The sequence below is a fragment of the Battus philenor genome, unplaced genomic scaffold (assembly GCF_028537555.1).
Source record: "Battus philenor isolate CCGP_79_NKW_IND1 unplaced genomic scaffold, ilBatPhil1.0.hap1 SCAF_15, whole genome shotgun sequence".
In the NCBI taxonomy this organism is placed as follows: Eukaryota; Metazoa; Arthropoda; class Insecta; order Lepidoptera; family Papilionidae; genus Battus; species Battus philenor.
Genome location: NW_027181677.1, coordinates 13,593,291 through 13,609,911, shown reverse-complemented (window position 1 = coordinate 13,609,911; position 16,621 = coordinate 13,593,291). Strand labels below are relative to the sequence as shown.

General features: G+C 34.9%; 1 protein-coding gene across 1 annotated transcript in view; it reads left to right on the top strand.

Moving 5' to 3' along the window:
- LOC137919032 (uncharacterized) overlaps nt 1-12,393 on the top strand; it is a 54,383-nt gene extending 41,990 nt beyond the window's left edge. Inside the window, exons 4-10 of the mRNA XM_068761994.1 lie at nt 184-344; nt 4,960-5,062; nt 7,227-7,415; nt 8,476-8,649; nt 9,710-9,825; nt 10,884-11,090; nt 12,184-12,393. Of these exons, the coding sequence (XP_068618095.1) occupies nt 184-344; nt 4,960-5,062; nt 7,227-7,415; nt 8,476-8,649; nt 9,710-9,825; nt 10,884-11,090; nt 12,184-12,393 (1,160 nt within the window). The remainder of the gene's footprint in view (nt 1-183; nt 345-4,959; nt 5,063-7,226; nt 7,416-8,475; nt 8,650-9,709; nt 9,826-10,883; nt 11,091-12,183) is intronic.
- The last annotated feature ends 4,228 nt before the right edge of the window (nt 12,394-16,621 follow it).

The window sequence follows — 16,621 nt, the reverse complement described above, 5'->3', positions numbered from 1 at the left end:
TATATGACAATATAGTAACTTAATAATTATATTACAGTAAGAAAGAGTCATTCCAATAGAAAAATAATGTAATATAATTAACAGTGATAAATTTTATCAGCTCTAAAACTTTTACACCTATTACTAATCACCCTGTGTAATAAATAATAATACAAATTGTTCAATCATTTCAATTGGCTGCAGTCGAAGTGACCTGTGGTGGCGTGGTTCAGAACAACCTGACATACTTCATGTCGCCGGGATTCCCCGAGCTTTGGCACGGCGAGGGTGACTGCGATATCACTGTGGAGAAGACCCACGCCGGCATCATGCAGCTGAGGATTGACTTCGTGCATTTCACCATAGTGAGTATCTTATACTTACAATATCTCTTGTTATACAAGGTGTTTTAAACTTGCATCCACCGTCTATCGACGACTTGAACAAGGTCCTCTGTTCATCTTATGGACATCCTTGCTCCGCTTTGTGTCTTGTTATCATTACTCCAGTGATATTGTAGGATATAATTGTGACATTTGAATCCAGATCTTGTGTTCGAATTTTAAAGTATCTATATTATACAACAGTTAGTTATAAGAGGTGGCGCAAAAGTAATGTCATAATGGAAACGCGTCTTAATTTTTACAAATGGCATTAAATATCACTGTGCCTTGGCATATATGTATATTTATATATATATATATATATATATAAGTGTGTGTGTGCGCGTGTGTGTGTGCGTGTGCGTGTGTGTGTGTATACCTATTTTATTCTAACTCACTAATTCTCTATCTACTTTCCATGATGACATGACTTTTGCACCACCTTTTAGCTATAAAAGCCATAAAAAGGTGTTTTCTGTGATTTAGTGAATAGTATTCCCTATCCTAAATGTTTAAAAATAGTAAACAACGTAATAGTAATATGATATTGTAATCGGTTATTGTGTAATTACATTATTATTGGCCTGTTACATTCAAATATAAATAAATAAACAATAATAAATAAATTAGTAAGTCTTATACTAAATATAGACTCGATGTAATTAATGTCCAATCTCCATGTAGTGCCAATTCAATTATTTGTCGTAGTTGCTACGCTCGAAGTTTTAGACAATAATGTGTATACTTGGGACAAACCATCTAGTTTATTTAAATAATATGTATACTTGGGACAAACCATCTAGTTTATATAAATAATATGTATACTTGGGACAAACCATCTAGTTTATTTAAATAATATGTATACTTGGGACAAACCATCTAGTTTATATAAATAATATGTATACTGGGGACAAACCATCTAGTTTATTTAAATAATATGTATACTTGGGACAAACGATCCAGCTTGGTAAGTCCAATTTAAAAAAGAGATCACCCGCCAATCCAAATCGTATAGGCAGCGTTCGGGAAGCTCCGAAACATGACTTCCAAAATACCGTAATATCTGAAGACCTTTGCCCAACTTGGTTTGCCAATGATGACATATGGATCTAAGACCTGGCCGCTTACTATGGAATGTGCAAAGTTGTCTAACCAGATAGAGAGAGAACTCTGAAGAATTTTCCTTGACTGACCCGACACCTTTTACTACCTAACCAAACATGAAATGATTCTATTAGTACTAGGGATATTTATTTAAGTTAAATTACAATTTTTTGATATAATATAATACCACCTATCTCTTATAACATACGCATCTGAGATGTGGTTACTTATAATGAACGTTGTAAGAAGACTTAAGATCACCAAAATAGCAACGGAGAGTGGTATGCTCACTGTGAATCGCTCGACACATTGCAGAAAGATTCTCTAGTGCTGATCACGGGCCGGTAGTTGCGGCGGAGGTACCCCTCCACTAGGTTTTTTTTAATAATTCTAATTTGTATCGCCAGTGTTTATTTTTACAATTTTTTTTCTTTACTTTTTTTTTGTTGGCAGAAATTAGTTTGTTAACAAGTAGCTAAATTACATCAAACTATTTAAATATCTCGGCGGTTGGGATTCGTCCCGGATCCACCGTCATATTCATCCATCTTGTACAGTTAGTCTGGGCATGGTTAAACTTTAACTCCGAAATAAAACCTTAGATTTCACATTAAGAAGGCTTTAATTAAATTCCGATTGTGAATTACACAAAACAATGTAAATTAACGCGGATTAAATCAGATTTAGGTAGAACGTAAGCAATCCGTCATGCGCCATATTGAATCATAAACATGGGCAGGACACATTGCAGAAAGATTCTCTAGTGCTGATCACGGGCCGATAGATGTGGCCTAGCTATCCCCTGCACTAGCTTTTTTTATTAATTCTAATTTGTATCGCCAGTGTTTTTTTAAAATTTTTTTTTCGCTTTTACTAAACGCAAAAAGTTGGGAGTGAGTTGCTGCTATTTGATTCGGATCTTTCTTCTCCCAGCTGCGAGGCACGAAACCGTTTTATAATTATTTACAATTTTTTTTACACAATTTTCTCTTATGGGTAAATACAGGTGAAATTTATACATACTAACAATAAAATTTGAAAGTTTTACTCAATTATACATTACTTGGTATATTATTTTATTTCAAGTCGCTGCCCAAGCGCTACATACCGTTAAATGACTTGAGGTTTAGGACAATGCGCGTTCAGAGGGTAGGCTTATACCTTGTAGTGAGCGACTATCTGAAAAGAGGAACAATAAATTAACGTATTTCATACAAAGGCTTCTTTACTGTTTTTTATAAATGCGTCTTACGATCAAGGATAATCGCAAAAAGTAAAGTAATGCAAGACTTGTAATGTAATTATTTAATAATGATTACGTCGAAGAAAGAAATCATGTTAATTAAATAAAGTTCGCCGTGCTCGGAATTAGCTAAATGCAATAAAGAACGTAGCGGAGTGGATTTTAAGAGGACTTGGCGGAATCCAATCCGGAGTATCGCGGATTTGAAACGTAAGCGCTCGGGTTGCTGAATTAATTGAATATTTTTTTATTTTAGTCGCCACTCGCCGAATTGCTGTTTATAATATCTTTTAAAGGCATATAGCTTAGCGGTAGACAAGTGAAATTTGCGATAGTAGGTTCTGAGTTTGTTTTCCTGTAAACAATCTTAACACGTTCACTGCGGGCCCAATTTTGAAGAATTTTCAGCTGGTGCGGCTGAGGTCGAATCAGCCTCAAGCTGAACTTCCTAGTAGTGCGGTTGAGGCCTTTTCTGCATCATGTTCATCAATATTTTTTTACAATATTGAGTCAATGCTTCGCAGACATAAAGAAAGCTATATTTGTCTTTGTCATATCTCATACGGTTGATTGTAAACAGCCGCCGCACTAGAGAGAAAACACGAGTTTTACGCGCCGCACCAGTGCAAAGTTTACCATGAGGCTGAATCGACCTCAAGCCGCAGTGTACGTGTTAAATAATTCACACTTGAATTAATTATATAAGAATGCCACTGTTTATGAACAAGTGTCCAGAGAATGGGCAGCAGCTTCCTCTGTGTATCATAATATCACACTTCGATCACCAACCCAATCGATATCTTTGAGAGAGACCAATACCTTGCAGTTGGCGTCTATGGGTTGAAAATACGATATATATTTTAAAAGCTTTCATTTTGTCTCATTTCTATATAAATTCTGAAACTCTGTAGTTTCGGCCGACGTCGATAGATGGCGCTAGTTGTTCGTAAAAGGCACCGTGCGGTTGAATCAACATAAATAAAGAAGCTTTTATATTTGATACTTCTATAATGAATATTACTATATACATTTTTATTATTTGCCGCTAAAACAGTTTTTTTAGTATATTACACAATATTAATTAATTAGTTTTGTTGGTAGAAAGTAGTTTGTTAATAAGTAGCTAAATTATATCAAACTATTTAAATATGTCGGCGGTTGGGATTCGAATCGGATCCACCGTCAGATTCATCCATCTTGTACAGTTAGTCTGGGCATGGTTAAACTTTAACTCCGAAATAAAACCTTAAATTTCATATTAAGAAGGCTTTCATTAAATTTCGATAATAAATTATACAAAACAATGTAAATTAACGCGGATTAAATCAGATTTAGGTAGAACGTAAGCGATCCGTCATCACCGACCGTCATGCGCCATGTTGAATCATGAACTGTCTAAAATCAACATGGCTGCGCGGTGATTTTGACATTTCACTTCGTTGTCAGTTTCACTCTCGTCCATTTCCGGAAGGAACATTCCATCCTCTTGTACTACTACTGTATATTTTAAGCGATATTTGATTTTTCAAAATTGAAATTGAACTATTTTTACAATTGTCTAATTTTGAAAGTGGTGTAAGTACATTTACAGCACATTAATATGTGTTATCGTAGTCTAATTAGCCAAAAACAAATCTATATAAACAAATTAAATGTTAATAAAACAATAGAAACAATGCCAGGCCTCATATAATGTGCCTGTATTTTTAAATCAACAAATATAGTAAGTAACCTTTAATTTTCTCGAAACAAAATAAAATGGACTTACACCACTTTCAAAATAAACGGTCCAAATAGCGCCACCGACTAGAAATCAAATAAATAAAATTTAATTGTCTGTTTGTAATATTAAAATAATCATTTTTTACTTCATTAATATGAATATATATAACATAAAATTTGTATCTGTTTATTTTTGCTTTTTGCATTTATTTGCCTTTGTTTAACTTTTATATAACTTTTCAAATTGTTTAATTCTATGCCCAAAGTTTTATGGGTAGGAAAATATCAAAAATCTCCACTAATTTACTTCTAAAACCATCGTTTTGGATTAGTCGGCAGTTGATGACTTTAACAAGGCCTATCTATTTTGTGGGCGGGTTTTCTACACTTCATTTATTGCTCCCTGGTCTCCACTATAGAACCTTAAATCTCCATATGTTGCTCATTGCCACTTAAAATTGCCAATTCATCTAGCTATCTCATAGTACGTATTATGGAATGATAAATTATTTTTTTAATTTTGTCAAGGGTCAGCCGAACAGAACGACTGGCGAGTGTGACGAAGATGCTATGATCATCGGTGAAGGCGCTACCAACTTCACCATCTGCGGACAGAATCATGGACAGCATAGTGAGTAACTTAAATGCACGATTTTAGTATTAAAGAGCCTGGGATCTTCTTTCCACTGATATGGTCTCTTAGATCACTACGAATTTTTAACCCACATACCTTTGCTTATATTGAAGGATGAAATTACTGTATTAGAACTTAATTTGGTTTTCGTTTCTATCGAATGGACCTCTTAGGGTGTTCAACTTTTGACATATATGCTGATATTTATTGCATGGGAGTATTTTGTGAGAAGTCTTGAATAAAGCTAGTATTCTTACGATTGCGTTGTAATAATAATGTTATGTTTGACATTGGATGTTGATCGCCTCCAACCATGCCCTATTGGAAATCAATATACATCTATGTTCAGCATTGGACGCTCTTTTGCTGAATGATGAACTTCCAGTATTTAGATGTATATTTCTCACAATTGACATATATGAAAAGTAATTTCCTAGTAAATATGTATAGGTGTGATGACAATAATTAAATTGTGTTTGGCACTAATCGGTGTAACATAACTCCTGAAGATTCCCCGTGGAGGGGTGAATGATTTGACACGTGTTGAGTGATTTGACGGTGGCAGTTGTGATTCGCATTGTTTGCCGCATACGCATTTATCAGCGAGCTGGCGGCCGGTGCACTTTATTGCACGACTACCACTGCATGTGCGGAAGTGGCTAAATATTGGTCCTTTTCTTATTTAGGATGGACTTCCGCAAGGTAACGCCTAATTCTATTAAATAATAATTAAATTGACAGTTACTAAATAGCGCCTTTAAATTTAGAAACAAATATAGATAACCTTATTAGCTAAAAAACGACGTATTGCGGATAATATTCTTAAATGTACATTTAGCAATTGTTGTCTAATTATCTGTTTTCATTATTAACTTTCTATTGACCAATACCAACCAACCAGATAGGTGTTACTTGACTGTAAAGAAAAAAAATTTAAGCCTTTTAATATATTTATATACCTTGTAGTTTTTTCTAAATCATCCTTGGCCCCTGTTTTTAGGGACATCTGGTTCCCCCCATACTATGGTAAAGCACTATTTTATATATAAGCACTTTTATACAATTAATAATTTTTACTTAATATTATTATTGTCATGCTCCTGTCTTCCTTCTTAACATCTTCTATTATTTTCTCTGTTTTATTTCAAAATATGTTAATTCTTTTTCTTATCTCTCCTAAGGTTTATACCTTGTAGTTTTTTTTTATCATCACATTTTAGGTCCGCTCGTTCTCCCTTATCATGGTAAAACACTATTTATATAATTAGTAACTTTCACTTAATATTATTATTGTCATACTCCTGTCTAATCCTTCTTAGCATCTTCTATTATTTTATCTTTAGCGATCAATTGAAGGTATATTCGCGACAATAATATATATTTCTTATGGCTCCATCCTTTTGGAACCTCCTGTACTCCTCTACCATGTGTAACAACGTAATCTTCTATTTTCATTCCAATTACTTACATTTTACTTAACGTCTTCCGGTCGTTCTCTTTTCTATACTTAGAATTCTCTTTCATTCCTTCCCATTGTTTTTTATATATACATCGCCTCACTATGATCGCCGATTCTTTGTTTCTATTTATTCATTTGATTACTTTAGTTTTACATATATTAATATTTAAAATTTTTATTCTATTTATTACTTCTTGACAACTAAAATAGGATATTGTATAGCATCTCTTAATTATTCTTGTTTATGTAGTACCTTTTCGTACCACGTAAATAAATAAATAAATTGTATGTACATATCTATATGTAAGTATACTTGTTGTATGTTTGTGTATATATGTATGTATGTACACCCTAAACTGCCCTCTCCTTCATGTCTCTAATCTCCATCCAAAGGTTGTTTGGTAGAGATCATCTCGAGCGATAAGACCGCCTCTTATACCATATGAACTGCTTTTTATTCTCTATTAATTGTCTACAGTGAATAAAAGTTTTAATAAATAAATAAATTACTGGCTATATCAGATTGAATTTCCTCTTGTTATAGTGTATATTAGTTTTTTTTACTCTGTTTCACTCATCATTTACAATGCCTCTCTTTCTTCCTTCTTTTACCCTTCATATTCAAGCATCCCCTCCTATATCTCGTCAAATTTCTTGTTACATTACTTTGTAACGCTTCAAAATGGTTTATATTTGTTGCAGTATATTACAACCTTCCGTCGGGAAGTGTAAGTCGGGAGGCAGATGAACTACCCACGACGATGTCGACGCGCGTGAGGTTCCGAACACGTGGTACAGACACACCTCGGTTATGGATGTTAAGGCTTGCGCAGCAGCCACTAGCTCACGCCGCCCCGCATGACTGCCTTCAACACTACACTGATACCAATGGTACGTTACCTAAGACATATACACATATACATACATATATATCTAATATATAAAATTCTCGTGTCACGGTGTGCGTGATTGAACTCCTCCGAAACGACTCGACCGATTTTCGTGAATATCAGCGCGCATATCGGCCAAGATGGAGAATCGGACAACATCTATTTTTCATCCCCCTAAATGTTAAGGGTGATCCAACCCATCTTTTTCTAATTTTTAGACAAAAAAAATTGTTTTTATTTTTTTATGATACAGCATACAAAAATACGTACAATCATAAATTTTCATCCCTCTACGATCAACCCTTACTTTTTATTTTTTAATGTATATATCCTATATATATATGTATATATATATATATATATATATATATATATATATATATATTTATGTAGGACCGTAAGAGCATGTGTGAATAGGAACGTCAGATGGTGCGAGCGAGAGGTGTAAGAGAGGAAGGGAGAGAGACGAGAGTTGAACGACGAACGAGTGTGCGCAGTTTGGATTAGGATTTCTTTTTAAAAATAAATGTTTGTGCCCCACGAAACACTTTAAAATTAAATTCCCGCATCCCAATTACCACATATATGGTATAAGAGATCCTTGATCAACTGACGAAAGACTGTTGTTTAGTAGTGTTGTGTAGAAGTGATAGAAAGGTTAAAAGAAATGTTATATTTTTCAATGTAACACATGTGAGATAAAGACTTTATTGTTAAAGGAACAGATGTATATCACGGTGTGTTAACAAAGACCGCTCTGTACCGGGCTGCATTCAATTGCCAGGTTGATCTGGCCTCGTGTACCGCGAGCATTTAATACCTTTAACGGCCACACATCACAGCAGTCTGTGTTATTCGTAAAATTATATCTAAATTTAACCACGAAAGACTACAATTTGCTGATAAAAGACGAAAGCTTGGAGAAGAAAATGTTTTAAAAAAAATGCGCTTGCGCATTGAGCGGTGCACTTCATCGCACGACTACTGCTACATAACAGAAGTAGCTATATATTACTCCTTATATTATTTATATTCGTGTATTTAGAAAGTTGTACTTCCAGGTACAATAAAAACCTTCAATTACGCTGTCAACGGTCGACATCTGGCTTCACATGACTACCGAGCCTGTATAAGGAGGAATGCAGGTTACTGTTCCATCAGGTACTGGCCATGCGACCCTCGCTCCTTCAGGATTGGACCCTCGTCAGATGCTCCTGCGGTCATTGACCAGACTGGTGAGTTGAATATCTGTATCAGATCAAATTTTTACTAATAATAACAAAGAGCTTCCGGAACTACTGTTCCGTGGTGTAGGTATAAAACGTGAAGGGAGTATTGACTACTCCGTTTTTTTTGGACACCTCCTCACCGCGATTTCCCAAAGTGCTGCAAAATTTTAGCAGTGGTATAATTGGATACAGCCTTTAGTCTTTTTTATGTCGATTTTGTATTTTAAAACCATTGGTACACGTGTGGTACATATTGTTATAGACATTATTTTGTTTTACAAATATACCATTGGAATTATAATGAATTTGAAAGTGAAATTAAAAAAGGAAAATTCTATGCTGGAATGTATTTTAAATCTTTGGGTGCACAAGAGGTACACTTTGTTACTTCCAAGTTACTTTGTTGAATTCCAAGTTATTTTATTACACAAACATGTAATACTATTTGACGCATCTTTGGTTTTATAGCGAAATACACAGAGTCCCGCTAAATTTTATATTTTAAAACTTTAAGTCTAGAAGTGTGAAGATTAAGTTTAAACATAAAAACTTTCTGAAAATTATTAGTATACATAAATTTGTAGTCATTGTTTGAGCCCATAGACGCTCATTGCAAAGCGAAGGCTTTCCCAAAAGATATCTTTGGAGATATACTATAATCGCCACGCTTGGAAAGCGGGTTGGCGATTGTAAGGACGCTGCGGCTCATCCTCTGGAAACTTGTTTGTGCGGTGATGATTATGTATTAATGCACAAAGTGTGATATAATAAGATTTTTTTTTCGAAAATCGAACTGGCAACCTACTATCGTAAGTCTTAGTCTTCTACCGCTGGACTGCCACAGCTCGAAATACATTTATTATATATCTATGTATCTAGAGATTTTAATTCTGTAGTTTATGTGAAAAAACATAAGTATTGTTTTTTTTTATTTTTGTTTCTATACAACCTTTTTCATTTGCAAAAAAAAAACTTAAAAATTCCAGATTTGGTTAATCTTTTCATAACATAGCTTATTTAATTTAACTTTAAATATACGGGACCATATCAATTATCCGATGAACAGATATTCCTCAGATGGGAGACATGCCAGTCGAACCTGCCTTGGACGACACCATCGAAGGATCTGGTGCGGAACCCCAAGTTACATCCTCCACACCCGCGCCTAGTCTTGTGTCCAGGGTAAGAATTTATTCATTGAAACCTATATATAGCGACAACAGTGTAGCAAATAACAAAGCTAGCGCTGTCTTTTTCAAGTTCCTTTGTTTATAAAATTGAATTTAAAATTCGAATTCTGTCACCGGACATCCTGTACAATAATATTTTTTAATAATTCTACCAACTAATAAGCTTCTAGCAGTTTGCATACAGGCCGTTTCCAAATGTACCTATTGAAAATATATCTACAATGCTTTTGTCCAGCACTGGACAACTGAAATGATGATAAAGTGTGTACAAATGTAAATATGTATAGGTGCGATGACAATAATTAAATTGACAGTTACTAAATATAACCTTTAAGTTTAGAAACAAATATAGACAACCTTATTAGCGAAAGAACGATGTATTGTGGAAAATATTCTTAAATGTACATTTAGCAATCGTTGTCTAATTCTCTGTTACCACTATTAACCTTCTATTGACCAATAAATACATGTTACTTGACTGTAATGAAAAAAATTTTAACCTTTTAATATATTTATATACCTTGTAGTTTTTTTCTAAATCATCGTTGGCACCTGTTTTTAGAGACCTCTGATTCTTCCCATACTATGGTAAAACATTATTTATACAATTAATAACATTCACTTAATATTATTAATGTGAGGATTCTGTTACATCCTTTTTAATATCTTCTATTATTTTCTCTTTTTTTATTTCAAAATATGTTAATCCCTTTTCTTATCTCTCCTTTCGTATATCGCCTCATTTCCATCGCCTTCGTTCGTTTATTTTTGCTTTTTACATTTATTTCACTTAGTTTAAGTTTTATATCATTTTTTGTCCTTATTATCTATTTTTAGTTGACTTTTAAAATTATCACAGTAAATATTCAATTTTGTATTTTTTTTACAATTGTTTCAATTATACCATTTATTTGTCGACTTTTATTGTAGGTGCTATGAACTTCCTAGATCTGGCGATTTACATTTTTTGCTCACAAGTGAGGCGATGTACCCTGATCTTTTCTTGCAACCATACCCTGTAGTTAGAGACTAACATGAATAAACCTATAGATCTGGAGATTTATGTGGCCGTCTTGGATATGGGGTCAGAGGCGAGGTCGAACCTGGGCCCGTTGGTCGCCGTACGTCCAGCATCTGGGAGCCATCGGCACGCGGTACTACGGTTACGGGAGCTACGGCATCGGCCTGCAGGGTCACGGGCGTCTACGTTGCACTGACAGGGTCACCATACCCTGCGAGAGTGAATACTTTGTTGCGGTTGGTTCCTATTTGTTTTTACTCATACACTCTTCGTCATTATCATTCCTGAAGTTCACTGCTGGAGATAGACTTCATAGATTTTCAACACGACGCGGAAACGCCCTGCAGACATCATTTTCCAACGATCTTAACAATTTCGTTTGTCCACCTCGATTAAGATCTCCAACGCTTAACGGCGTTCTTCATTCTAGGACCTTAAAAATCAGTAGCTTTTTGACCATCTGGACAGGTGACTTTATTAAGATCGTCGGAAAGCGCTAGATGGAGTCCGCTATCAGCACTTTCAATTGGAAAAGTATTGATATAGCCAATGTTCAGCTGTAATCGTCCTGCGTCTGAAATTATGGTTATCATTTTATATCTTTTTTACATACGTATGTGTGGATATATCTGTGTTAATGAGGTATGTGTTACAGGCCTCATAAGAAGGCAGATCACTTAAAGAGCAATGAATAGGGGTATGCTCGGAGTTTCATTACGAGGTGGTAATCAAAAAATGAGGAGATCCGCAAGAGAACCAAGAACAGCGATATAGCTTGAAGAATTACCCATCTGTAGTGGCAGTGGGTGAGGTACATTGCTCGTCCAATGGCCGTTGGGGACGAAAGGTTCACGAGTGGAGACCATGAGTGGGTAGATGCAGCGTGGCAAGGACCCTCACTAGGTAGACCGACGACATAGTTAAGGTCGCGGGAAGTTGCTGACCGGTCCTTATGGAGTTCTTTGAGGTAGACCTCTTTGATGGGGGTATCTAATTTTAGTAGTTCTTTGTAACAACAATAAACTTTTTTCAAATATTTTTTTATCTAATAGATTCAGGCGTTACTTTGCTGAAGTCCATCCTAAGTAAGAAAGGGACTGATATATAGCTACTTCCGCTATGTAGCAGTAGTCGTGCAATGGAAACATCGCCCGCCAGCCCGCTGATAAATGCGCGTGCGGCAAACAATGCGAATTACACAACTACCACCGTTAATTCACTCAACACGTGTTTCACCTCTCCACGGGGCGGTGTACTTTATTGTACGACTACTGCTGCATAGCGAAAGTAGCTATATATTAGTCCCTTTCTTACTCATTTTTTTTTTAGTCATCATTCGCTTCGCCTGGTGTCTGCGATCCTCACCACTGCGGCAGCTCTTTCTGCGTGGATCCAGTTGATCAGTCGCAGTGTCGCGTCGAAAGCAGCATTAGTCCTTTCGCGATTTCAGTACATTTTGGTCCGCCTACCCGCAAACGCGACCCGGAAGAGAACATCGGTATGTGCTTGAGGTATTCACAGCTGCCTTGTAATTCGTAGTATAATATATATGCATACGTACAGGATAATAAAACCTGGTAGTCGTCGATTGCCGCATATATATGATGAAGAAGTAAAAACTATGTTTTTGCCTGACCAATTTCATTTGGAAGACCTGAAATTGGAGAACTGATAAACCAACGACGTCAAATGTTCGAAAAATATATTTTTTTAAAATAACCATAGCTAACTGCTTAATATTTGAACACATATAGACAGACAAAGAAAATTTTGGCTGAGAAACCTATAGAAATGTCGATATATCAAATTGCATATATAGAAGTATTTTAAAATAGTTCATATAGTTTTTTTACTATCTTTTATTTAATTTTATAAATGATGCTATATTTAAGATATTATTTATATAAGTATAATATGAGTCTCAATACGGCTTAATATGTGATACCAAATATATAAATGTAAACATTATTTAATAGGAATATTTTATTTTATTGAAATAACTATAAGAATACATATAAAAAGAAATGACAAAAAAATGTAACTAAATGTAGTCACTAAAAATTAAACAATGTATGAAGAGGTGGTACAACATACTTGTGGTAAATTTTACCACACGAAATGGCAAAATACACGAAGAAAAGAATATTTACCGATGTGCAAAATAAAAGAAAATTTTATGCGACTCATTTCAGAGTCTAGTAAACATTGTAATTATTAACCAAATTTGAACGTATTATTAATGTTAATTTTTACTAATTAAATTCATCATATTTTGTAAATTTATTTATTTTTGCAGTAAATATAATAAATGTATAAAAATATAATACCTTTTTCGTACCATTTAAAATTAAACAAAAATATTCGACAGTAACTCAGAAAAAAAATCAAATTGTAAAAAAATATCTGAAGTATATAGGAGTTGGATCACTTCTACTCTATCGCATTTGTGAATTTCTCCCAGGGTCAGTAAGTCTTGGAGGTAATGTCATCAGGAAGTCCAAAGTAGATGTGTGTACAATTAACGTATCAATCGAACTTAGGCCATATTTATACTGATTCTTAAAACTATTGTAACATTATTCAACAAATAAAAACCGATAGCCAATGTAGAGAGCTCTGGCGTGGGATTCCCCCGTTGGATGTGTCGCTGGCGATGACATAATGTTACTTCAGCATTAAATATACAATACCCGGTGATAAATATTGCACATCGAACTTTAGAAAGAGATAATCGGCTAATTTCGGCTTCGTAGAGCGTTATCTCTGTCGTACGAAATGCAACAACTGACTAAACGTCACATAGGTGCAGGACAGAGATATTGCTCCACGAAGACAAAATTAATCGACTGTCACTTTTCAAAGGTCGATGTACAACATTAATCGCCGAGTACTGTAAAATTAATTATCTGTAAATATACTTATAATATGATAAGAATCAATAAATTAATATAATCTGTGACATTTGGTGATATTATTGATATATTAGATTTAAGTTAATTTAAAAAACACTTGACATTACTGAATCAGAGACCGATAGTAAAGAAAAATTTACATTTTAGACATTTTTCATTATTAATTGTTAAATGTATTTGTATTTTATTAATGTAAATAAGTATTAATTACTATCTATAGTGATATTACAATTGATATAATTACTACGTAATAATAAAATTAATTTTTACACAATTGAACACGTATTTTATTTCTTTTCTAATATAGATGTAGCAACACTAACTAACTACATATATTGTGCGCTATAAAACTAGGAGAGTTCGTATTATATATAACTTTCTCTGTCGCACGCATCTTCCGTCGCCTCACACAGACGACACGTGTGATTGGTTGTAAAGAAGGGATTGCGATTGGTTGTGTAATTAATGTCAGTTCTTGTACTTCCTAACCAAGTAATGTGACCATCTGTGGGATTGATCATCGAAGTACCCTCAAAGCTTTGCACTCCATACAGAGATGAGCCAAAAGGTTGTATATGGCGGAGGTATATGGAAGGAACGACGGCTTCAGTGACGAGGATATTTTTCCTGGACGCCATTTCAGCCTACCGCGTGCTCCGCAGTGTCGAGATGGATATGGTCTTGGCCCAGCTCTTCACGGGTCACGGGGGGTTCTCTGAGTACCTTCACAGGTTCAAGCTTAAGGAGGACCCCTCGTGCTTCTCTGAACCGGGCGTGGGCCAGACCGTGGTCCACCTTGTGGCCCACTGTCCGGCTTTCGGAAGACTGCGCGCAGATTCCGAATGCGGATGGACAAAAAGATAGAGGAAAGGAATATCTCGGCCATCATGCAAGACGAAGGGGAGAGAGAATGCTTCCTCAGCTACTGCAGGAAGGTGGTAATAAATGCAATAGGTAAAAATAAAACGAACACTAAAATATAGAAATAAAAGGAATATAGTAGTATCAAAAATAGTGTAATAAATAGTATCATATAAGATGATAATTATAAAGAAAATACGTGTTAAATATTTGAACAATAAATGTAATGTTGTAAAATAAAATAGTAAGGAAACCTAGAATGTAGTGGTTGAGGATGGATGTATGGCTAATGGAATGAAAGAGAAAGACTGGGAAAATTGTAGAATGAAAGAAACAGTATGACAGATAAGATGATATATGAAAGAGAAGAATGATAATAATAAAAAATATGAATAAATTACTAGAATTAAAAAGTCCCTGTCCCACACGAGAGACAGTCTCCAACAGCGGGGACCATAAAAAAAAGAGGTTGATCGGTGATGATTTGGTGAGCGTTAAGCTTCAGCGCTTGGATCATCGGCGAAATGTTGCCAGCTTATCAGTATTCTACAGACTGTATTTTGGACAGTGCATCGGTATTGCGACAAATATTTGCCCATCTCCTTTCTTCCATCAGACAACAAGGCGCAAAGATTGACGACATCCGTACGGTTGAAATTCCTTCCACCCGCACTAAGCGTTTTGCTAATACTTTTATAGTGAGAACAGCCAAGGAGTGGATCAACCTGCTGGCGTCATTGTTTCCAGACAACTATTATTTAAGAGTCTTCAAGATTACAGTGAATAAGTTTCTTCTAGGCAAGCACGTACTATCATTGCTCTCATTATCGCATAAGATCTGTCGAGAGTTCAAATGCTTCATACATACAGGATAAAAAAGAACACAATCTTATGGTGTTGTATAAATAAAGTGTTTTTTAATAAAACTAATTTCATTCTCTGCATACGTGTTTTACTTTCAACTACAAAAGACAGTCTCCTAAATAGCTCTATCACATTTCTGGGTTTCGATTTACAGTGGTTCCTGAATACAAAGAAGAAAAAAACATGCGATAGAAGAAAATGAAAAATCGAAGCTTCTATTCTAATTGAAATGAAACACTGTTGTTTTAAGTAAACCGTATTGCCTTTCCAGATGAAATGCCTTTACGTTGCATGATTTTTTTAACCTGATCTTCTCAGCTTCCCAAATGACATTAGCGGATTCCTTGGGTTCCAGGGATTTGGGCGCCTAGACTCATACTTCTTATAAGGTAGCAAAGTTCGATGGCTCCCTAGGAAGCCTTGGTATGGGCCGCTACATATTACAATTTCACCGGATTGTCGGAGTAAAAATTATATGGATAAATAGACACATTCTCATGAATAATGAGCGATATTTATCGATGTCAGATAACACATCGCAATTACTAAAAATATATACATATAATAAAACTAAATATAGCATCTAAAGTACACCTATCCCCCGATTTACACGGTACTTGTTTTCGCTTTTACAAGGTTTTCTCAAAAAAAAATCGAAGCAATTGTTAATAATCGATTTTATTACCATCTCTCATAATTATGTAAGTTAAGTTATGTGAGTTAAGTAAGTTGATATGTAAGTTAAGTATTACACAAAGCCCCACATTTTCGGAGTTGATATCTCAAAATAACATATAGGCAACAGTAAGGGAAGCCCGCGAGATTAATAATAATCAAAATCAAAATATTCTTTATCAAATAATATGTTACAAGCACTTTCGAATTGTCAGGAAGCTACCACAAGCTCGGAAGGCAGTTCTGCTGAGAGCCGGCGAGAAACTTAGCAGTTGCTCTTTACAAATATAGTTTTATAAAGTATACGAATAATAATAAGCTTCCTGTGTGTGCATCAACATTTAATTCCACACATTAACACCGGTATAGTATTCTTGGATAGAATTATACTTTTTTAGATAAGGAGAAAGATTCCAGAACAATCATAAGTAACATTTCTATAAATAAACCTAATT